The sequence below is a fragment of the Desmodus rotundus genome, chromosome 4, assembly GCF_022682495.2.
Source record: "Desmodus rotundus isolate HL8 chromosome 4, HLdesRot8A.1, whole genome shotgun sequence".
Classification (NCBI taxonomy): Eukaryota; Metazoa; Chordata; class Mammalia; order Chiroptera; family Phyllostomidae; genus Desmodus; species Desmodus rotundus.
In genome coordinates, this window is record NC_071390.1 from 15,101,282 (window position 1) to 15,125,321 (window position 24,040).

Sequence of the window (24,040 nt, forward strand, 5' to 3'; positions counted from 1 at the left end):
ATAAAGCAAAGGAAAACCATCAAGTAACAAAGGAAAATCATAGTTCTTCATAAATTGCGTGTCTGTAGATTGTAATTATAAAAGGTGACAAATAATCATTTGCAAATTCAGCCAAAAAATACTTTTAAAGCTTTGATTTGATTCTGCCTTAATTTGGATATTAAATGAAAATTAATTAAAACCAAGGTTTTACAGTTAAAATCTTTAGAGTTCAGTAAATATGTGACCAATTTGTGTTAAATATACTATGAAGCAACCAATTACTATAAATGGTAATTTACAAGTAAACATGAACATTCTTTAGGATTTCTGAATTGCAAGCTAAGCTGAATTTTTACTGCAGTGGAGAAGAGCAAAGCAGGCAAAATAACAGGTAATACAGCAGTTGAAACGAACAGAAACCCAAGTAATTGAATCCCCTTATATTTAAAAAGTGTATCTGTGTATACATATGTTCTTAGGTTCAGAAACCAATATTGGCATGCTAAGAATTTGTTTTGGCGTAGCTAAAAATAAGAGTAAAAGACAACACAAGATGGAAAGTGTTAGGTTTCTGTGAAGTTCAATTGTCTTTTCTGCCTTTCAGCTTATATATACACAGATGGTTCTTTTGTGGCCTTTGAGTGGAGTAAAGTAGATCTGAGAGTAACACTGGGCTTATGGTAGTTGACAGCTGAACTAGCTAAAAATAACTAATTACAGATACTTATCTTTCAGTTCGCAGGAAATAAAAACTAGTAATTTGCTTCCACCAAACACCTCACTAGTTCATTTTTATGAAACCAGAGCAGACTTAAGTTACTGGATATATTAAAATTATAATTTGTATCCTCAGTCTTTTTTAAGAGCACAGATGAAGAAGCCATGGTTATACTTACGAGAAAAGGTTTACCTTTTGCTTGAAGAGCTCTTTTTCAGCTTGAGGGCAAAAGTCATGATTGCTGGCTCATGATTTCCCTTTCTTGGTGAAACTGATGTGCTTTTTGTCCACCCACACCCCCCCCCCCCCCGCCCCCTTTCAAGCCCTGTACTCACTTTAGCAAGATGCAGTGAATTTCTGACCAGAGAAAGAATTTAGGCCTGGAGGAAACACTTGATTCTTTTATCTTTTAAGTCCTTGGAATACTAAGGGTTGAAGCCTGAGAGCTGCAGCTAGGCTAGTCTTTAATAGATGGTAATTGTCCAATTGTTCATTGCTCAGAAGTATGCAGGAAGTGGGAATAAGTATCCCTTTGGTTCCTTTTGCCCAGTTTTGCCCTCCCAAAGCACTGTCAGGTTTAGTTGGCCTAGCTTTCAAAGTGTGATAAAGCTGGTAATTTAGAAGAAACCAATGACTTAAATTTGTAGTATTTATATACACTTTATAGACATTTTATTTATTTGTTCTCACAGTGCTATTCTGTGCCTTAGTTTGAAAGTTTAAAATAAATGTCCCAGGTATTGGGTTGGCCAAAAAGTTTTAGTTTTTCAATACAATGGCTAGATCAGTGCTTAGTTGTCTTTAACTTTGAAATAGTTCTGTTAGAGTGTATTGTAACAACTGTCATATCAGTGTGTTTTTTTTAAAAAAACATCAAAATTGGTGAATTTTTGTGCAGCCATTTTAATATTTAAGATGGAAGAAAATATACAACATTTTTGGCCTATTATGCTTAATTATTTCAAGAAAGGTAAAAATGCAAGTGAAACGGGAAAAAAGATTTGTGCAATGTGTGGGGAAGGTGCCGTGACTAATGGAACATGTCAAAAGTGGTTTGTGAAGTTTCTTGGTACTATTGACATTTTGGCCAAATAATTCTTTCTTGTGGGGCTGGCTTAGGCATTAGAAGATGTTCAGAGCACCAATGACCTCTACACTAGAAGCCAATAGCGGGAAATAGCGAACACACAATACCCAAATCAATAAAGTTACTGGTGAAAATGGAAAAAGTCTCTTTTATTTTACAGAAAGTAAAAGGACTTTTTGGCTAACCCAGTATTGCCCTATCAATACAGATGTTAAGCGTTCTTCCATAGCTCAGAGATTGAAGAAATGAAAAAAGTTGCAAAATTCTAGGAAATTAGCTGGTTATTTTAAAAGTTTCATTTAAAGCCATTTCCCTTGATAATGTATGATTCTATATAAAGGTAAAACAGAACCAAGAAGTAAGTTGTCAGCCAGTACATATATTTTGAGTTATATTGATTAATAGAATCAGATGTATTCCACAAGAAAACTGGCTTCCTGTTAGATCTGCTACATAAACCAGGAAGATCCCCCCGCCTCCTCCATTGGCAAGATGAGCACTAAATATTAACTGGAACATTCAATTATTATGCAGTTGTTACTATCAGTGAATGACAAGCTCAAGTTAGTCCCCTCTACCCTCTTTTAGAAAGACCAGGTAATCACTAACACCGATGATACATCGATCTTATAAAGGCTTTATTTAAAAAATTCTATACGACATCAAACTTGACTTCTTACAAAGTATAACCTGCCATGGAATTTTGTGAAAATGAACCATTTTATTTAGTAGACAGTTGTCTTCTGCAAGACCTATAGTCAGAATAAAATTCATGATCAAGGATGGGGAAATTAGAAGATCGCATTCATTAGTGAAAGTAGGGGAAGTACATACCTCTTAATAATCATTTTGGTGCTACAAACTCCTAGATTGAAGAGCGGGTAGTAATTTACATATATCAATTTTAATCCTTACAACTTTTTGAGATAGAGGTAGTATTTATCACAACTTTTCAGGAAGAAACGGTCTCCATGAAGAAATTAAGTAACTTGCCCAAGGTCCTTAGCAAATACTAGAACTGGGGATTAAAGTGACCAAAATCCTTGTTCTTACCATATTATGCTGTTTTTGGTAGAGAGTATGAAATTTTTTAGGTGGAAGGTAAAAGAAAAAGGCAGCTTAGTTGCTCCGAGTAGAATAAAAACTCAGCAGAAAACCTTCCATAAGGGGCTAAACAATTTGCTCATTAGAAATGACCCAGGAAGCTGTGTGGCCTTAGGTTAGAAGCTTTGCCTCAATAATCATCACTAAAACTGCCTTCATAATCCTAAAAGCTATCATTGTCACTGGGGGAGTTAGAGCTTTTCTAATCAGAAACAATGACATCATCTGAATCTTTGGTAATATGCACTGAGATAGGATTTACCTATACCATCGCTCAGGTGTTTTACATACAGGATACATACCTATTAGGTCAGTTGGGACTCAACAGGAACTTCAGACTTGTTTTCTTTCAATGTGAATATGTGCTACTAAAGGGATCTCTTAAAAAGTATTTGGAGAACATCTAAGAATGACAAATGGCTTTGTGTCCTACCTGAAGCAGTTAAAGATTACCGCATACAGTAAACCATCTGCAGTTATGTTAGGAAGAGTTTTATCAGTCAAGAAAGCACCTGTTTCAATTCTAGAAAGGGACATGGCAAAGATTCAAATTGCCATTAATTCTGAACTACTGAAGTAGTATCGACAGACATGTAGGTGACAGTTGCCTCTCGAAGTGTGGATGCTTGTTTATATATTTTTTTCCTTCATAGAGAAGGGTGGTACAAAAAGCACTCAGGTATTCTTCGTTCACAATTTTTATTTCTTGCAATTAACTTTTGTTTCTTCAAAGTCGATTTGTCTTTTAAAAAATTAATACTTCTTACTCACACAATCCACCTCCCCTCCCCCAAGTAAAACAAACCCAGGGAAGGAGTAATTTAGGGGGCAGTTGAAATAGATACTGTAAGTGTGTGACAAAGGCTTCTCAGCCCACCATCCAATACATATACAACAAAATGGCAGCACCTCAAGTTCACCTCAATGAAGTCCCAAATTCCAGCCCCAGGCAAGTGACGCAAGTGAATGTCATGGGAATAACAAAATGGAAGCTTAGTCACTGGCTTCTGTTTACTTTCCACGGTAGTTAGCAGTCTTCAGACTGTCTTACTTGGGAAAGTCAAAGTAAGCAACTACAATACAGAGAGCAATATTTTGACCCAGTCAAGAGTAATTTTAAATGAAACCAGAAATAATTTACCTGGGCCACAGAAATGAATTTGTTTTTCCTTAAGTCTCCAGCACCTGAGTAGCAAGTTCTAATTACGGGCTTCTAAAGGCATGCAGTTTTTCACACATCTACTTCAAAGAATTTCTTCCACTCAAACATAGCACAGTCAAGGATAAAATTTCTGGAGGCACAGGAAGAACACAAGAACAAGTAAGTGTATGCTGAGGCATTGTGTATGACCAAGATGGTGCACTTCATATATAGAAGCCGTGGAAGTTGTTAAAGTGCTACTTACAAAGGATAGTCTGACATGACACACACAACTCAACTGCACTGCTAAATAAGGTTGTCTTTATTTTCTTTTTCCTTGCCCAGCCCTATCTAAACAAAATAAAACTACAGGACTGAAATTAACAACACATTAAAATCAGCAATAAGTTATGAAAATCATAAAGCTTTTTTTTTTAAGTAATTAAGGGTAGTTAAATTATTTAAAGTTTTACAAAGTTCAAAGAGCCAGGGGTAAGGTCTCCAAGGCGGCTTCCTGGGATAAGGGAGAGAGGAGAGGGCCAAGGGGAAAGCTTGGGAATTTGAAAGACAAAGGGAATACATGACATCAAAGTGCAGGCTAGAAATTTTGCTGAAAATAACATTTATGAAAATATTAATAAGAGCAACCATAGCACCTGCACACTGGGACTGTGAGGAAGGAGAGAGACTGCCTGTAGGAAAACGGAAGCAAATTTTTACATTAAAATGAGAAGTGTGGAACTTAACTATGTTAACTATGATAGTGTGTCTACTATAGATATGAAATGGCTAAAAGCTGGTAAAAGATAATGATTATAAAAGAAAACAAAAACAGCATTGACCTTTTATCTACCTAGCCCAAACCTCATTCATTTTGTGCACTATAAAGAGTGAGGTGTGAGGTGTTTTATCATTATCAAATGCTGCATCAAAATAGATGATTTTTTCCCACGTTTTTCCACTACAAAAGACATCTATTTTTTTTATGGACAAGCTTTAAAAAGATGTCATTTTGGTTTTCAACACATACAAACAGTTATCAAAATCTGAAATAAAAATGCTGCCATGGCTCAGACCTTGGCCTGCTAATCTGCGTGCACAACTCTTCTGGCCCACGCAGACAAAGAGGCACGCGGAACTGTCCCTTCTGGCCCCTCAATCCGAATGCATAGGCCCTGTGTGGTAGAGGCTGTCATGCATGGACTGCCCCCATGCTGCCCAAGGGCCTAAAGGGTGGCTAACGGCGGAGCTGGCGGTTGGGTTGGTGTCCTAGTGCTAACAAGGCAGGATAAGGTTAGCTTGCTTAGCATGGAATCCAACAGAAAGCTGAGCTGCATGATGATCCCTTTCAAAAGGCTTCATGGGAGTCTCTCCTTTTGCAGAGCATGAAATGAGCTTTTATTTATTTTTTTAATTAACAAATTGATCATCCACAGGCTTCATGATAAGATGGCCCAGGCTGAGTTTTAATAGCTCTTTAGCTATGCAAGATTAATGCCTGATTATTTTGTCTTGTCATCACTAGAGATCTGATTTTGTTTTTAGGACCATAAAGCTCAGGAAGGGTTGGTTCATAATCCCATCCTTAAATATGTCTACACAACATACTAGTAGCAAACTAGAAAAGAAAAAAGGATGGAATTTCCAATTTCCAATCAAATCAAATCAAGAAAGTTTCACACAGGTTTTCTGCTGCCATTAGAAATTGTGATTTTCAAAAATAAATATTATGAATATTTGTTCTGCTGGGGAGGCTCTACCCCACTTTTTGCCAAGTATTTGCTTAAAAAGAGGTCTTCTAACCTTTTTGTTCAAGTATGATTTTGTTTAGTTTAGTTTTAAAGAGGAGACTGCATCATGAACCCAATTTAAGAGATTGTTTGGATTGAATTGGCCCAGTGAATGTTTTGCCCTGCACTGTTATATCATGCTGGGTTCTAGGAAGTGAACGAAAGTTTGACACTGGCACTGGAGTAACCCTCGTCGCTCCCAATACTCTGCAGACTGCTGTGGTCATCAATGTCACTGATGCTGGTGGTACTGATATTGTCCACTTCTCCATGGGAGAATTCTGTGCTTTCAACATCCACTTCAATCTCCTCTGCCAAATGGGAAAAAGAAAGAACATTAGTAATCTAGTATATAGGCACTTTAAAAACTAACAGAGGAAAAGTGATTACTTTTTATAGTACAAAATAATTGTTAAACTTATTATCAGTAATGTCTAGAGAACAGAAGGAACCAAAGGTGGAAAGACACAGGGATAATTTTGCAAAAGGGAATGTCTGGTATACAGTGGTGGTCTCAATTTAGGCAGCAAGTTTACTAAAGCCTTTGACGCCAGTCTGTCTGGACCTCCCACCAAAAGCACTTGGCCTATTTGGGAATTAGTACTTAATATTAAAAGATCCCAACCCCAAGTGGTTTAACGACATCTGTTTTGCATTAAACTAGAAACTAATTCTTAGTGCTGTTTATTAATCAGAGTTGCCTGTAAGGGGGAGAAAAGCATAAACTTCATATAGGCAAACTAGAAAATTTATCCATCCAGGCCTTTGGTGGTATCATTCTACAGACAGCTCTTCAGACTTCTAGGATTCATCAAAATGATCTTTGAGTATTCAGTAACCAAAATAAGCCAGTCACTATAAAGTGAACTCTATATATTTTCTCACATCAAATATAGCTTGAAATGATGGCCTGATGCTTAAGTCTCTGTAGTGAATTCTATAGTAAAGATTATAGTAAAGGCATTTATTTCAGTGGTGGTATTTAACTTTACTTCCAAAATCAAACATGATAAAAAACCCCTAAATACATATGACCTAGCTATCAATAGATATCTTGTTAAATAGTACATACACAATCACCAATAATAAATAAAAATCAATACACAATTGAAAAATAAAAGCAGCTGGAAAACTGTTTTCTCCCATAACAGCTAGAAAGAACTCAAGGTTCTTCAATTCTCTTAAAACAAACTCAACGCCTGATGTTTCATAGTTGGCACTGACTTTAAGGGTTCACACTGATCGCAATGGCTTTCGGAGAAGTGGATTCTTGCTGAGCCCAAGAAGACGGAGTAGATTAGTTCAAAGAGTATAATTTTCAAAAGGGCTTGTTGTTTCAAAAAGTTTTAGAAATATGTTCTTAAAATGCAGGCAGCTGTCCAAACAAGCTGTACAAATAATCCTATGAATTCATAACTATTTGTTTCATACCCACAATGCTTCACAGGCTACTTAGTGTTTCCCAGTATCAGAGAACACTTATCCAAACTATAATTGAGAAATGAAATGAAGACAGCCTATCTAATAGAGCATGGTGAACTCAATCAAAACAAACTAAAATGAAAGACTGTTCTAGCCAAATGGATTAGAGATGTTACTGAAAGTTACTGGGAAAGAAGGCTGCCAGATAAGAACAATAACAGTACTAGATAAGGTACTAGTATACTGGGAGTACTAAAAACAAAAACAAAAAAACTATAGTGATGAAGATATACCCTCCCTAAAATTGGGAGGTGGGTAGGTACAAGGAGGAGATAACAGCAGGAAGAGCAGTTGATGCCTGAAGGCCTGACAGGATGCATGGCTAGTAAGCAGTAGAAAAGAGACTAGGATCAAAGACAGCCTCCTAATTCAGGGGTATTTCTGCTACACCTCACTGTCACTCATAAACGTAGCATGTCCCAGAGGTCCTTGCTGTTGCCCCTGGTAAAGTTCTGTTCTTCAAAACTGAATGCCACATAAAAATAAACTTTCATATAAGCAAAACAACAATAAAACTAATAAACCCAAGAACTCCCGATGTGTGTCAAAAGGGATCAAAAACCAGTATGAAAGGCTCCTACAGAGCATAGGAAATTTGAATATTAAAAAGAAAGGCTACAATAGATTTGAACACATTCAATACATGAAAACATGAGTTCATAAGATAATCACAAAGAAAATGCAGAACAAAAAGCCCTATTACTTCTGGAGGTTGCCAAGGCACCAACTTACTCAGAAAACTGATAAAGCAAAAACAAGCATTTATCCCATCTTCCCTGTATTGACTTTATTTCAGAGTAACCAAAAACTTGAGGAAATGCTCTTCTTTATAGAAGAAAAAGCTAAATGTAAGAATAATGGAATTAGAAAATCACTATTTTGTTAACACCTAACGAAATAATGATCAGGGCGATAATCGCCAATGATTGCTAAAACAATTAAGTGAAAGGTTTATATATTTGCATAAAAGTACCCAAATGACAACACTTGAACCTACTAACCAGTGTTTTCACTAGAGTAGGACAACTAGACATTAATATTGATGCACCAGGAAGTACATAACACCACCTATTCTTACCTCAAAAAAAAAAACAAAAAAATAAACCACCCTGAATTTAATTAAGCAACTAGATCTACCAACCAGTTTACAGGAAATATGAGGTACTGTTAAATTATACGCCATGAAGAGGGAATCATCCAAATCTAAAATGTGAGAAATTCTGTAAGAAAAATGACTGAGTTCTTCAGGTTCTACAATAAATAAATGGTACCGAAAAAAAAAGTGGGGAGGGAAAATGTATAGATTAAGAAGTACTTAAAAGGCACAAATTCAATGTGGACTTTGGATTCTAAATCAAATACACCATTGGTAAAATGCCATTTTTGAGAAAATCTGTCATGACATTAAATAAGATCATCTGATTTTATTAATTTTGTGAGATATTATAATATGATTATGCTTTTTAAAGTTCTATTTATTTAAGATACATACTGAAGTATTTAGGGAAAACACGATAATGTTATCTGGGATTTGATTTAAAACATTCCAAAAGCAACGGTGAGGGTGAAGGTGGTAGAAAACAGATGAAATAAAAATGATAGAATTGTTGACAGCTGTCCGAACTGAATGATGGGTACATGAGAGTTCATTATTCTATTCCACTTTTGTGGATGTATGAAATTTTCCATAAAAAAAAGTCAAAATAAATTTTGCAAAAATTTTTTTGTTTTAGAATTCTCAAGAATCTCATGAGCCTGATTTTCCCAAATGTAAAGTTTAAAATCACCAGAGTTTACCTCTGGGATCCTTTATTGTGGTGTGAGGCCTGATATAGTAGAAGCTACAGATGAATAGTAAAATTCAAACAATTTCTTTTTGGTTGGCTTTTCTTCTCAAATCCTGCCAAAGATAAGTGTTCTGGGACAGATGGAAAGAGAAATGAAGGGTGTGGCACTTTAAAATATAGGTAAAAAAATTAATATCACAAGTAATAAGACATATCAACATCATGTATCTTCCTGATGCAATAAATTGAGAAGGGCACAATATCACTTCCCCCTGATATTTCTTCCCCCAAATATATAACCTCAATCTAAAAATAACAAAACATCAGCCCTGGCTGGTGTGGCTCAGTGAGTTGAGCCAAGGCCTGTGAACCGAAAAGTCACTGGTTCAGTTGCCGGTCAGAGCACTTGCGTAGGTTGCGGGCCAGGTATTCAGTTAGGGGCATGTGAGAGGCAACCAACCGATGTATCTATCTCTTGCACACTGATGTTTCTCTCCCTGTCTTTCTCTCTCCCTTACCCTATCGCTAAAAGTAAATAAAATCTTAAAAAAAAAAAAAAAAAGTAAACATCAGACAAACCCAAATTGAGTGACACTATATAAAATAATGAGCCAATGTTCTTCAAAAATACCATGGTCATGAAAGAAATACTGAAGAACTGTCTAATGCAACATGACATCCTGCCTTGGATCCTGGATCAGACCAATGATATTAATAGGGAAACTGGTGAAATTTGAGTAAGATCTATAGATTAACAGTATTGCATGAATGTTAATTTCCTGGTTTTGATAACTGCACTATGGTTATTTAAGATGTTAACATTAGGGAAACCTCGGTGAAGGGTATATGCATATGAGAACTCTAATTTTCTGCAGAAAACTTACAACTTTTCTCTAAGTCTAAAACTGTTTTAAAGTAGAAAATTAAAAATATATACATAATCAATAAAAAAAGTTCTATAGTTCATATGGGCATTACTAGAAGATGTTGTGATTGCATAAAACCTAGAATGTTACAGTGTTGGCCAAAGAGAAAAGAGCAAATACAGTGCCTCCAAACCTACCCTCCCTAAATCCAGATACAGGGATTCTCAGTATATTATTAGGTAAGAAGCACACTGCCTACCTCGCTCTGAATCAGAGCGATCTGAAGAAATAGTTGATCCAATGCTGTCCATTCGTATTCGTTCCATCTCCTGAGGACCCTGGAGCTGTTCCAGTCGCCGCTTTAAAAATCTCTGTTCTCTTTCCAAGTTCTCTAGCTGGTGCTGGCTCTTCCTTTCAGCTTCTTCAAGTTTCTAAAATGAGATTTAGGTTTGTGTATATAGTCCAGTACAAACAGTAAAACTGACTTTTACCTAACATCTCAAAAGATTTCTTTGGCAAACATGAATGAATATACCAGTATGAGGAGGGACCCTAAAAAACCCGGAATTTATTTGTAAAAAATTGTGTATTTATTCTACATGTTTAAACTTCTGTCACCTTTAAAGTACTTTCCATTTGATGCAATACAGTTTTTGAACTCATCAATTTTGATGCCTTTTAGTGTTTCTACTGTTTTTTATTTCACGTCTTCCACATCAGCAAAATTTTTCCCTATGAGGACTTTTTTCATCCAGGGAAACAAAAATAAAGTCACTGGGGGCCAGATCAGGTGGATAGAGAGGGTGGGGCATGAGGGTCATGCCTTTTTGGGTCAAAAACTGCTGAACACTCAGCACGGTGTGAGCAGGTACGCTCCCATCACCCATCATAAAACGGGCAAATTCACTGAAGGAGTCTTCCAAAAAAAATTCACTGAAGTCAAACGCAGCCTCTCACAACAATGCCAGATGGTACACTGATACAGATGGGTTACTTGAACACTCAACTAGTGGGGGAAGCTGTTAGTACAAAGGGTCTACCCTCCAAAAGATAACCTGTTTTTTGGGAGGTCCCCCTACATATATATGTGTATGTGCATATAAAAACATACATAAATACATATTTTTAAATATCAAAAATAGTTTTTCTTCACCTTTTTTGTGTATAATGAATGCCACATTACCAGAACAGTACGGAATTCCCAAAGTCTGTAAAGTTATCTCCACGAAAGAGAACCTGCTCTGCAGTGTAGTTTGATGGAAAAATACTAAGGGACACAGCCAAATGAAGTCATCTCCACCAGAGGGCACAACTGCCTTGTTTCTGGGTATCATCAGAGTAATTGTTATTTTTCTAGTCTTCCCAGCTCTTCAAATGACCATGATGTCAAAACAATTTCGTTTGATCAGGCTACGTTGCTCCCTCCCATCAGATTAGCTAACAAGTTTTTAGATTTCTCTTGAGTTAGTTTTTAAGGAGGACTCTGGTGAGCTAGTTGATGTATATGAATAGGAATCATTGTTTCTAATGAAATCAAGACTGAAAGAATCCCGGGCAAACATGAAAGTTAAAATTCTCACCTTGATATGTGCTTTGGCTTTGTTGAGCAAACCAAGTGTTGTGTGCCTGGTGCAGTCTGGTCCTAGTGGAATCAAAACTTTTAAGCGTTCTAAACACAGGCGCAGATGAGCTCGTCTAAGACAAAAAAGTCAAATCACAGTCTGAATAGTCCACTAGAAACATCCTAAAACCTATTTTAAGACAAATAATAATCTGCACATTATTTAGTCTATCACCATGTTACACCCCTACTTCTTTCATACCTGCAAGTGCAGACATGCCTACTGATTTCCAGTCTGCCATTTCTGTGTGCCCTACAGCTACTGATCACTTCAGATTATTATCCCGGTGGTAATCTCTGTCAGAGATGATTTAATTTGAACCCACCCCATAAACTATCTCAGATGGAAGTAGGAAAGCATACTAGGGCAATTGTATTTGATCCTGAATGCCTAAAACTACAGGCTAGAATAGGGGTTGGTAGGGTACCACAAGTAGACTTATTGAACTCAAGATTTCCATTTCCTCCTTTCCATCTTTTACACACACACAGAGCCATCCTACAGTGTTACATGTTATTATGTATCAGGATGAACTATATGAAATTTATGACATTCAACCATTTCTCACTTATAAAAATGACAACTTCATGTGAGCCAACACAATAGAAACAGCAAAATTCTGCGACCAGCTAGGAAAATAGGATTAGGCAAAATACATGGGTCTGTGATCAATTCTAGCCACTGAAACCACAACTTATAAAACAGCCCCTTCTTCCTAACATCTAAGTGTACCAGCTCATTAGTTTTTAATTTTTATTTCTATCTCTCTCCCTCTTCCCTCTCTTTCTACCCACTTGCAATTTTCTACATATGGGAAAAAGCCAGGTGAAAAATTCTTTACTGAAAGTCATTGCATTCTTTAATCTACCTATCCTGTGGGCAAGTTAGGGGAATTTTCTCCTGGAAATGCTAGCAGGCAGCCTTCGGGATTTACCTTCCCTGTACCCTAAAGGAACTATGATCACCATGATGAGAATTCTGGGTACATAATTCCACCCTAAAATGATACCAGTCCACATCTTCAGACCTGTGTTTCACAAGGCATAACAATTCGGCAGTTAACAATATATCTGAAAAGAATATTCACAAATGTGTTCACAGTTTACCCCTAACTTCTTAAAAAACTATTAACTGAACATTTAACAACGGTCTCAACTATACCAGGAACAAACACATCTTCTACTTTTTCCTCAAAGAGGGCAAAAATGGTTTCATTCGCTTGCTCACCAAACTATGCTTTCTCTGTCTTAATACACATAAAATAGTGTCAAGTGAAATTCTCAAGTGCTAGCATTTTGAAAGAGGGGTAACACAAGCAAGGATGATTAAAGGCAGTCAAATCAGAAATTTGGCTAATGAATCATTAAGATTCTTCCAGTACCCACTAGCCTAGCTATAAAGGTCTGTTAGTATTTCCACTCCAAATCTACTGAGTTCAATAATTCAACTCTAATAATTAGCTCCAGGCTGAAACCTAACATACCTGATGTGGATAAAAGAGTTTTTATTTTCCCTAAATCAACAGATCCCCCTTAATGTGATTTGATAATTAAAAAGTTGCTTTCCTCCCCTGCTGTGCTACCTCAAATAACAGACCCTTTGACAAAATATTCATTTTTAACTGGAAAACCTCTTAGGTGAGGTCTCTCACATGATCACAGAGTGAGTGCTCTTGCTGAGCAGACTAAAAACAAAAGAAAACCCACAGTAAAAAAATGCCTTTAAACTCTTCATTAGGATTATTATAGCACATACCCAACAACTACACTGATGACATGACTGGAGGTTAGAGAGAGTTACTGCTGTCTTGGGAGCCTTACTAATGATTAGAGGCTCCCAAGGGGCTCTGACTTAAGTCATCTAAAAAAGTTAAAGCAACGTAACTAGTAAAGTTAACAACTATGTTGCCACAAGAATAACTTGCCAATTTTGTTTAAATTGCTCTAAACAAAAAATTCAGTGTATATATAGAAAATACTTTTTAGTTTAAGAAACTTCACAATGATATCTATATCAAGGAAAAAATGGGTGGGTCAATTTTCTATTTTGTGAGACATAAGTTAAAGTCATTAAAATCTGGGCAGAAATCAACTAACATAATATTAAAATGTCTGTATTTTCTCTCTCTCTCTCTTAATCATTCAGCTGTATACTTATTAGATGACTTTTGTATACTCAGCAATGTACCAGATGCTTGCTTAAGTGGAAGAAGTAAAAAAAAAAAAAAATTAAACTTTAAGACTGTATAATCTAGACTGGAGAACAGAATATATTGTTTTGTTTCATTTGGTTCATAATGAAATAAGTCATACAGATAGCAAGGGCAACAGAATCTTAATAAAAAATAGATTATAACTGGAGGAGGTAGACATAAAAGGTTGAAACTTGACCTTGGATTTCAGGGATAGTGAATTTGTCTATGAAGAAACAAGGATCTTCAAGGTAATTAATATAAGAGTAAAGAATTCAAGTTCACATTTGGGACCAAGTATAATCCTAAAATTAAAAATACCTTACTCTTTTTCATTCAAGGGAAAGCAACTGAGTTGCAATTCTATTAAAAAAATGTAAGCCAAGTTTAGCAGCCTGGTGATCTGCAATAGCACAGTCCAATCAGTACATACACAGGTCAAGGGAGTGAAGTGTAAGAATGAACAAGGCAGGCATACTGTCCTCTAAAATAGTTTTTATTAGCTACTGCCAAACATTTCTTCAGTCAAATAATTTTAACTGTGCTCCAAGAAACAGCTTACACCAATAAAACATATCCTGCGATATCACGTCTCACAAAGGCCAATGATGCCATTTTCTATGTTTTATAAATACAGCCCTCAAAATAGGTAACAGTATAAAGGATAAGTGGTAAATGATGTCCTCCGCCCTCCTGTGGGAAGAGGTGTATCTATGGGAAGCCAAATGTCTTTTCTTACAGTTTTTGTACTTGTAACTGAATCAGGCATTTGGAGAGTAGAATGACAAAGGGTTAATGGCAGTTGAAGGATAGCAACTAACCAAGGGGAAGCCACCCACACACTGCACACAGTTTTCCATATGTGCTTAATGCACTTTTAGGTACACACTTCCAAGAGCAATGGACACCCTGCGACTGTAAACTGTATGGCAAAATTCTTCTTCCCTTACAATGGTGCTTTGCTATTCTCCACCCCTTCTCCCATAGTCTCCCTGCTGGTAACCAGATTGCAAGCTTAACCACCAACGACCTAGAAAGGCCTATCTTTTGATGCCATCTGGTCCTTTCTTTTCTTGCCTTCATTATCACGTGACTGGTGGCTCAGGAGACTCCTGTATGTGTTTGACAAATCTTAGGCTGTAAGATACTGGTGGAAGAAAAGAAGACAGAGAAGAAAAAAGCTTGGTTTGATTTGAAAATCCTTATGCCCTGAGAAAAAAAAATTGCAAGTATTATATATATGATGTTTTTCAAGTCTCCAAGGAGTAGAAGAGCTGACAGACAACATGGATTCTTAATAGGCATGACCCTGCACCTTTACAAAGCAGGGTAAGAAGGCTGGGGGAAGTTAGGAAGTTAAGGCTGCTGTGCTGATGAACACTAGGCTAGCAACCAAAAGAGAAAACCTGCATCGTAAAATCTATGGAACTAGACTTGATCGAAAATGAGAAAAAAATTCAGCTCCCTGGTTAGCATTTACTTAACTTTTCACAATACATGAATGGCACAATAAAAATGATAAAACTAAAATCTTTCCTAATTTAGCACACGTGACTGTAAAGGTAGGATTAGACACTGACTGCATCAGGAAGTGCTCTATGAGAAAACTCAGTTTCCTTGCTGAGAGACAGGGAGCAGGAGAATGGAGAAATACCAAAGTACTTTTATTTTCAAAGATACTTTGAGGTCTATTTTAAAATGAGATTTAAGAGTGGGTTTTACGCAGGGGAAGAGGCAATTCCCAGTGACTAAGCCTGTCAGAGAGAAGGTCCTATCAAAATTACCCACACCTTCAAAAGGGCAAGCCCCTTGTGGGAAAAGGAACAATTAGAGTCTGTTTGGTTTTCATTTTGGTAGACTAGGATCATTTTCCTCTGAAGTAACCAAAGCTGCTTTTGATTTCAGACCTTGTAAACTCTACTGCCAAACTGAAATATCACAGAACATGAGGGGAAATGATTTTGCTATTAAACGGCCCCTCCTAGTAGCTGTGACATTTTAAAGCACAGGTATATCAATTACAAGAAGCACATAGTGTTGGAGGAGAAGAAAGAATTCCCTTCCAGAAAAAAACTGCAAGTAGCACACGATGATGTTTTTCAAATCGTCTCTGGAAACTCTAATCCCTCTGCCCAACAATAAGAAATTTAACGCGCCTGCCCAGTCTCACAAACCATCCACTGGCTGATGCCCTTGAAGACACGGTCCTTCATTGGACCTTCTCTTTCATTCCTTCACTAGAAGATACCAAGACGCCAAGTAACTAAATCAAAATGGAAAACAAGTCAAGTGATAGAGATAGTACTTGCATTTTGCATTTTCCTCTCTACTGAATGTTATGCAATGGGCTTTGAGACCTCCCTTGAGCCACATTCTTCAAAGCTGCAGTGGCTTCTGGCCAGGTTTCCCAACTTGTTACACAACACTTTTGCACATGACAGCAACTAGCTGCTTATCCTACACATTTTATATTCCAACGTTTCTCTAAAATTCAGTGTGTTGAGAATCTTCTGAAAATCTCTAAAATTTCTCCCTAAAATCTGCCTGCCTGCTTTTATGAAAAATGACATTAAAAATGGATCCAAATATCAAGCATATTTGTGCTGCTAGTGAATTTTATTTACAAAAACAAATACCATCATGTTCTGCCATTCAGCTTATTTTGTTTGTGAAATGCTTAAGCCCTGGCTGGTGTGGCTCAGTGGACTGAGTGCCAGCCTGTGAACAAAAGGGTCACTGGTTCGATTCCCAGTCAGGGCACATGCCTGGGTTGCGAGAGAGGTCCCCAGTAGGAGGCACATGAGAGGCAACCACATGCATTGTGTTTCTCTCCCTCTCTTCCCCTCTAAAAAGAAAATAAATTTTTAAAAAAATTGAAAAAGAAAGCTTAGACAAGTAGTTCCCATAAAATAGCCTATGATATTATTTTTCACTTACAACTTATATATTATCTCTTTCACAAAAAAAATAAATGGACTATTAACTCCCAGGTAGTAACCTGGTAAAGGGCATTTCCCTAGCCTCAGACCTGACTGAGGTAATGGGGCTTAATGACAACAACATGAAACTCAGGAGAATAGCTAGGACCCTCCTCTCAATTTTCAAAGACAGATGCTTTCATTAAAATCCCTCTTAAATCAATTAGTATCTTGTAAAATAACAAAATAGGAATATCACCAAGTGTTGTAATGAAGTTTCAAATTATAAATACAATTTATATAAATTATTCTATGGTCACATTGTCCACCTAAGCACTAAAGGGCTCATTTATATACAAATAAATAAAATCAGTAAGGCTGAGATACATGCTATTCACTCTTGGAAGACTTCTAAAAATCACTTTCTCCTAATAAAATCTAAGTGGTTCTTAGAGTAGGGAGCCAGAGAGTATTTAAAGCCAGAAGGTTAAATATAGTGTGCCTTCCCAAAGTCATAGTTTTCCTCTAAGATTTGGAAGAAAAACACTATTTTATTAAAAAAAAAACCAAGCATAGGTCTTAACAATATACTTTTATGATGAAAAAGACTTCAAATAAATCTCACACTGCATCCCATGACCTCCAGGAATCTATGTTGAAACTACCAGAGCATATCACTGCAGATCACTACCACAGCTTTGGATCTCAGGACATCATTCTGAATCATGACTGGGATTATATCTTTCAAAGAGGTTTGGACAGAGAGGAAGAGTGGAGAAATAGAGGGGAGGTGGAGAGAAAAGAGAAGCAATGTGAGTACTCAGTAAATTAATGATGAGAAAATAGTGACATACTCTTTCTCAAACTATACAGAATCCATGCTGGCTAAAATTTATTTAGTCTTAACATCTTAGAGATATGAAGAAGATGAAGTGGATTCAGGAAATAAAAATGATCAACAGTAAACAATGAACTCCGCCCTATTACGCCACTAAACTAGATGTAAAGATTTTTTTTAAAAGATGCCAGTAGTAATTAATCTTTATCCACTTTAGCCTTCTGCACACCACCTTTCCAGCCCCGCTTCCTATTACGTCCTGAAACCCTCTTCCACAAATCAAATGTGCTTTCACATTTACCGATTTCTCTATCTGGAATGTCCTTCTCTCCACTGTCCAACCAGTGGGCATCTAGCTCATTTGTCAGCCCACTGCCCAAGTATTCTTTCTTCCATGAGGCCTTCCTTGCCATACCTCTCCCTCGCATACTGTATTTTTCAGACTATAAGACGCACCCCCCAAATTTGGGGGGTAGATAGAGGTGTGTCTTATAGTCCGAATGTAGCTTACATTTACATTGGTGAAATATTATGTTATTTATGTTATTAAATATTTTACCACATTTTTTGCTTCAAATTTTTTTTCCCTATTTTCCTCCTCTAAAACCTAGTGCATCTTATAGTCTGAAAACATGGTAATTAATACTTGATTTTCACACTAATCACACTGTATTTTAATTATCTTCTAGATAAGACTGAATCCATACTTTTAGTCATTTCAGTTCATCAAATACCAAACAAAAACACTGAACCACAGTGGGGAGGAAGGATGTAACATAATTTCCAGTGCATTTATCTGGGACTTTGTCACTCACCAAAGTTGAGGTAACAATATTGGGGCCTCTAAACAATATAATCAGATGCCAGGCCAACATTCATTAGCGATCTGCTTATGGATGCCAGAATTCTACACTGGGTTTTTTTTGTGCAGCTGAGGCCACCACAAAAGATGCCTACATGTAGAGTAACCAACAATCTTCAACTTAACTTTTGATTAGAGTTGACATCTCTTTTAATAGTGAAGTATAGGATTAAGAATTGCAGGCATTATAGCAAAGTGACTTATCAAAGGATTTATAGTGATGACAACAATGTCAAATGAAATTCAAAAAACATTTTTTCAAGTCCAATTTTTTTGGCACCAATTTTGACTTTTAGATGTTATTAACAGGCTTCCTAGCAAATAGAAAATCTGACTGATATTTAAGTTTGGCCTCTGGTCCAGCTATTGTTCAAGAAATAGTGATAACAACAAATATAATGGTATGAAGGCAGTTACTAAGGAGAAAATGGAAAAGAAACAGCTAAGAAAACCCAGGTATGAAAGGGAAAACTCTAAAAAGAAGTACTCTACAATGCACAGGGAACAATTAAATGAATAGTTTTTATCCCGTCTGATAATATGAGAAATTAGTGTTTGCAAAATTTTACAAGATCCCAGGACCGCTGATCAGATGAAGCTTACAATGCAGAACACATGAACAAATTATTTTTTCCACTGTCACGCAGTCATCTCTAAGGAAGACTTGACTTTTGACAGCCTCATTTGAAAAAAAAAAATTAAAATCTGGTTCCAGAGGCATATATTCTTCACTGAAACTCCCACAAGGAACCCAATCTCCCAAGTGATTTAACAGAAATTGTTCATTTGACGTCCACTCTGAGCTAAATTTAGATTCATCCCCTCTATGTTTATGAGGATTTGGTTTAAAACAACAACAACAAAAAAAACTTATTCATTCACCATATTTCTTCTTTGGTCACACAAGAACTTTCTGTATTCCAAGTTTCAAAGTCTGGGAAATAGGGCTACATCACTGGAGAAAACAGTGGCAATTTGTTCTAAATACAAAATAGCTTATTTTCCTTTGGCAAATCTCCAGGGGTTTTGGTGGAGGGAAAGATACTCTTCTCTGGAGAGATCAGTAGAGATCAGGCTCTGAACCTGGCCTACTGTCAAAACTTAGCTGTGGATGGAAGAGACATTTTAAAAAATTATTTACCTTTCACATGTATTTGGAAACTGATTAAAGATTTTTGGCATTATTAGCAGTTTTTCTACTCTTCAGCCTTTTGTTGGTGTTCACCCTATTCTGGCAGCCCCCATTGGCTGATTTAATGGTACCAAGGGGCTGAGAAGTATTGCTGCCCAAAAGAAAAAGCATTCTCACAGGGACTGGGAAGGCAATCTGCAATCACAACAGTAGCTACTTGTTAATTTTCTATTTGAAACACAGTGATGTCAATAGTATTGTACCCTGCCAGCCACCATGGGGTAAAGTACATTTTGAAACCAAAACAAACTTCCTACGTGCTGGCAAGTCAGATCTGAGACACAGTGATAAGGTTCTGTAAGACACTGCCCTAGTTTCATATGCAAAATGCACATAACAAGCACTAGTCTACTCTGCTATAAAGGGTTTTTTTTTAAGTCTAAGCCTAACTCTCATAGTCCATTCCTATCCACAGACCAGTGGAAGTATTATATTATATCGAATTATAGTTCAGAGTGGCAGAGTGAAATGAAAAAATATTGTTACTGATCTCTAATAAAATGGTGAGCCTACATAGCATAAATAGCACACTCAAGAATGCTTTGTAATGTAAATGTTCGTTTAGAAGCATAAAATGAACATAGCACAGTGCCTTTTAAAAATGGCCCTGCTAATAAGATGATTAGTATAATAGTTCATTTTAAGGGGGTGTATTCACTTGGGAGGAAAGACATGTTTTATTAACAGGAACACTCTGGCCTAAGAATTGACGCGTCCCTGGAAGATGAATATTCACAATGTGTACTGAGCAGTGTGAGTAACCTGAAATAGGGAGTTAAATGATTAAAAGTGGTGACCATGCTCACTACTGGCAGACGGCAAATGGTTTAGCATAGCTGGATATCTGCCAATTCAGTCAAGTCAGCCAGGGGTTATTTTTAATGTCCCATTTTAGTACAATTTCCCCCAAATCAAAATGCAGGGAGTTTTGTTTATTTCTTCTTTTGTTTGGGGTTTTTTTGGGGGAGGGGGTGTAAAATTTTGGGCAGGAAAAAGTAACAAGGAGCAAGTGTTTGGCCAATCTGTAATTAAAACGCACTGGGCATTTGGAACCTCTGGAAAAATAAGATTCAGAGAATTTTAAGCATCATAGTTCTGACAATGACAGATAATTCATGTTTTGGTACATCATCTTATTTCAAAGTTACTTAACTCTTCTGATCTTTCTCTTTCATTATACCATATCACATTTTTTTTTCTGACCACAAAGGGCCCAACTGAAGAGTAGTTTTTGAGAGTTACTTTTGGAGGCAGCCTCACATAACACCTGGCATCAATCCTGAGCATGCTGTTCTCTGATAAAGCAAAATTTTTTTCAGTATTGTATTTGGGCACTGACAGATTAACATTTTTTAGGCAGGTAGAAAGTAAGCATACCTTAAGAACTACTTCACTTTTTATAACCCTTCTGAATAGTCAATGGATTAACAACAAATATGATAGTATCCTAAAAGACAAACTCTTACCAGTAAAAAAACTGGGTTCAAAATTATGACTGGGTTGCAACACTACATGTTTTGACTTGTTTCTGAATTTTATTTTGATTCTTTTCTGGATCAGTCCAGGAAGAAATTAAATAAGAGAATCAGAGATATAATATTTATTTTGTGTGACTCTACCCTCAACTCAATACCATTATAGTATTCTGTCCAAGAAAGACTGCTACACAAGTACCATTACAGTTTGATTCCAGGAGAATGGTCCTGAAAAAATATCTATATTGTTCTGTGGCTTTCAGAAGAAGGAAAAGCAAGGATGAGGGAACAGGTTCATGTTGTTACCACCGCCAATCAAAATCCTGGCTGTTCATCGAGGGAGGCTATGTGGCTCTCTTGTCTAAGTACATCGCAACAACAAGAACATAAAAGCTATTGCTCCAACCAAAGAAGTTAGTAGATTCCGGAGGATAAATTTGCCCAATTTGGCTACATTTCCTTTCAAATATTAGAGATATTACAGGACAAAAGTCCTAAAACAGCTTTCAGGATTACCATCATCTCTAATCTCAGGGAACAAATTATCCTTTAAAATGATGAAAAACAAGACCCAAAATCTAGTCATTATTTTCTCTTAAACACACCAATATTTCCTGAACATTCAAGCCAGTAAATACAGTTCATGCTTCCTCCTCATATGACCCAATACATGCAGCAGTCAAGTCCAACTGCTTTCAAGGGAGTTCTCAGAGACCAGTATCACCAAATTGCTCTTTAGGAAAGCCTCCTCCATTACAAAAATAGCAACTCTTGAAAAGTTGTTCGGCTCTATCTAAATCGTGTTATGTTTACAAATGTTTTAACTACAAAGATGGAATTTCCAATTGAAAAAGAACCTTATTTAGAAGAGACTGGATTTTTTTTATAGTTATGCCAAATACAAGCTGTTCTATAATTTGTGAATCAGGCTGGAATAAAGTGAATCAAGATAGAAAAACATACAGACGTTACAATCCTAGAGAAAAATGCTGTAATTGGTCACACCAAGGATCCAAATGCCAGAGTTATGTTTTTGTCAGTGACACCAACAGATGGCTCGGGGAAACTATGATGGCTGTCCTCCATGACAATCCACATACGTTACAAAAACATACCCCTAACATCTTTATAATTAAGCACAACTGTGATATTTTAAAGAACTGATCTAAATTGCTTTGATTTTATTTTCATTTTTTATTGGGTAATTAGCCCCTATATAGTTAGCACTCACTGTGTGAAGTAGGACTGTCTTCTTTTTCTTCTTTTTAAATCCAAAAATTTCTCCTTCAAGCTTCAAGGGAGTATACTCCCTAATTCTAATCATTATAATTTTGATGAAAAAAAATCTTAGCATACTTTTTCTTAATTTCCAGAATTCTCCCTTATTCTAATTTATCTATTGCATTTCCAGATTAGCCCATATTTTTCTCATTTAATTTTAGATTATTTTAAAGGGTCAGCTTTGCTCTAATTACTTTTGAATAAATGTATTAAAAATAAAGCATTCTATGAAAAAAATAGATTTTTAATGGCATAAAATCTTATATCAACTTCTCATATCAGTCTTTAGACAAACTATATTGAAATTTTTAAAAGTCAATAATCTGAAGTTGATTTAGTAGAGCAGGCAGAACGTTTATAAAGGCAAAGGATTTCCCACAGAAACATCTTGTTTAGGGTTCTCTATTAAAGGATAAACTGAGAAGCACTCCGATGAAATGTAAGTTACAAGGGTAAATAAATGACCCCAAAACTTTCTTCATCACACAGGAGTTATTAGAATAAAATGAACATCTTCAACAGTACTCCAAAACAAAATGACATCTAAGAGATTCTGGAGAGCTATGGATATTGGGCTTTTAGTTATCCTTTTCACCTGAAGCTATAGCAGATTTATCTGTCCCCACTGAAGCTTTTTGGTTGTTTTCACAAGACACCTGGGCATTCACCAACATTGCTGCTATAAATGGGGGAGAACCATGTCTTCAATGACTGTGTTTTCCCTGTGTTTCCTTTCACAGGGAAAACACAGTCATTAAAAATGATACTGTATTTTAGTTGTCATTAAAGACATACCAAAAAAGCAACCATAGATTAAAAGAATAAGAAGTTTTATCGTACTCTCCAAATGTAGTCAGTCCCAGGCCCATGTGTATCTTATCCAGGCTGAATAGCTGAAGTTCACTTTCACCTCAAAATAAGTGACAACTTATGATTAAGACAGAGCAAAGAAGTTTCAGATGCAGCATTTCTCCTGAAAGCCCTTTCAAACATACTAAAAATGTGATAAAAACCAATTTCAGCAAACTCTTAAAACTATGCAAGTCACAGGAATAATCACTCATAACTAAGTCATTCATACTAACTTCAGCCCATGATAGTCCCCTAACACAAGTTTACATCAACTCCCATCTGGAGCACACACAACTTAACACTTAATTATATATATTGCTTATAGGGGCTTTATAATAATATCTTTTGTATTCCACCTCCTTAGACTATAAATCCTCAAGAGCAAGGCCCAGGACTACTTCTTTTGTCCTACCCCAGCACCCAGCACCCAGTCAATGCCTCCTAGTAAGTGCTTGTCATTTGATTTGTAATTATCATTAGGAGCCCTTTGTCAGTGCCAAGAACTAATAACCCACTTCAAATGAAATCTCACTACCACCAAAGATTTTAAGTCATAAAACATCATCTTGGGGTTAATGGTATATAAAACTGTTAAAGAGATATTAGCATAGACAACTGACCACTACCCATTGCTTATAAGTCATCCTAGACTGATTTTCAAAGGAAGTTTAAAACAAAACCCTAAATTTTCAAGATCAAGGAACTTTGAAATAAACCTAAAATTGCAACACATTTCCTAGTTATCACAAATAAAAGTGAAAAGGGTGGAAAAGGGGACAGAGTTAGAGAGAAGGGTCAAATTGCACTTTAATGAAAATAGTAAACTGATGCTAAAACGTAATTCTTAGTTAT

At 36.4% G+C, this 24,040-nt stretch overlaps 1 protein-coding gene across 3 annotated transcripts in view; it reads right to left on the bottom strand.

The window, feature by feature from the left end:
- Window positions 1–4,000: 4,000 nt before the first annotated feature.
- The window catches only part of MXI1 (MAX interactor 1, dimerization protein), a 74,536-nt gene continuing 54,496 nt past the window's right edge, over window positions 4,001–24,040 (bottom strand). For all 3 annotated transcript variants that reach the window (XM_045191415.3, XM_053923503.2, XM_053923502.2), the window contains exons 4-6: window positions 11,538–11,652; window positions 10,217–10,388; window positions 4,001–6,133 (exon numbers count right to left, since the gene is read on the bottom strand). In XM_045191415.3, the coding sequence (XP_045047350.1) occupies window positions 5,970–6,133; window positions 10,217–10,388; window positions 11,538–11,652 (451 nt within the window). In that variant the 3' untranslated portion in view covers window positions 4,001–5,969. The remainder of the gene's footprint in view (window positions 6,134–10,216; window positions 10,389–11,537; window positions 11,653–24,040) is intronic.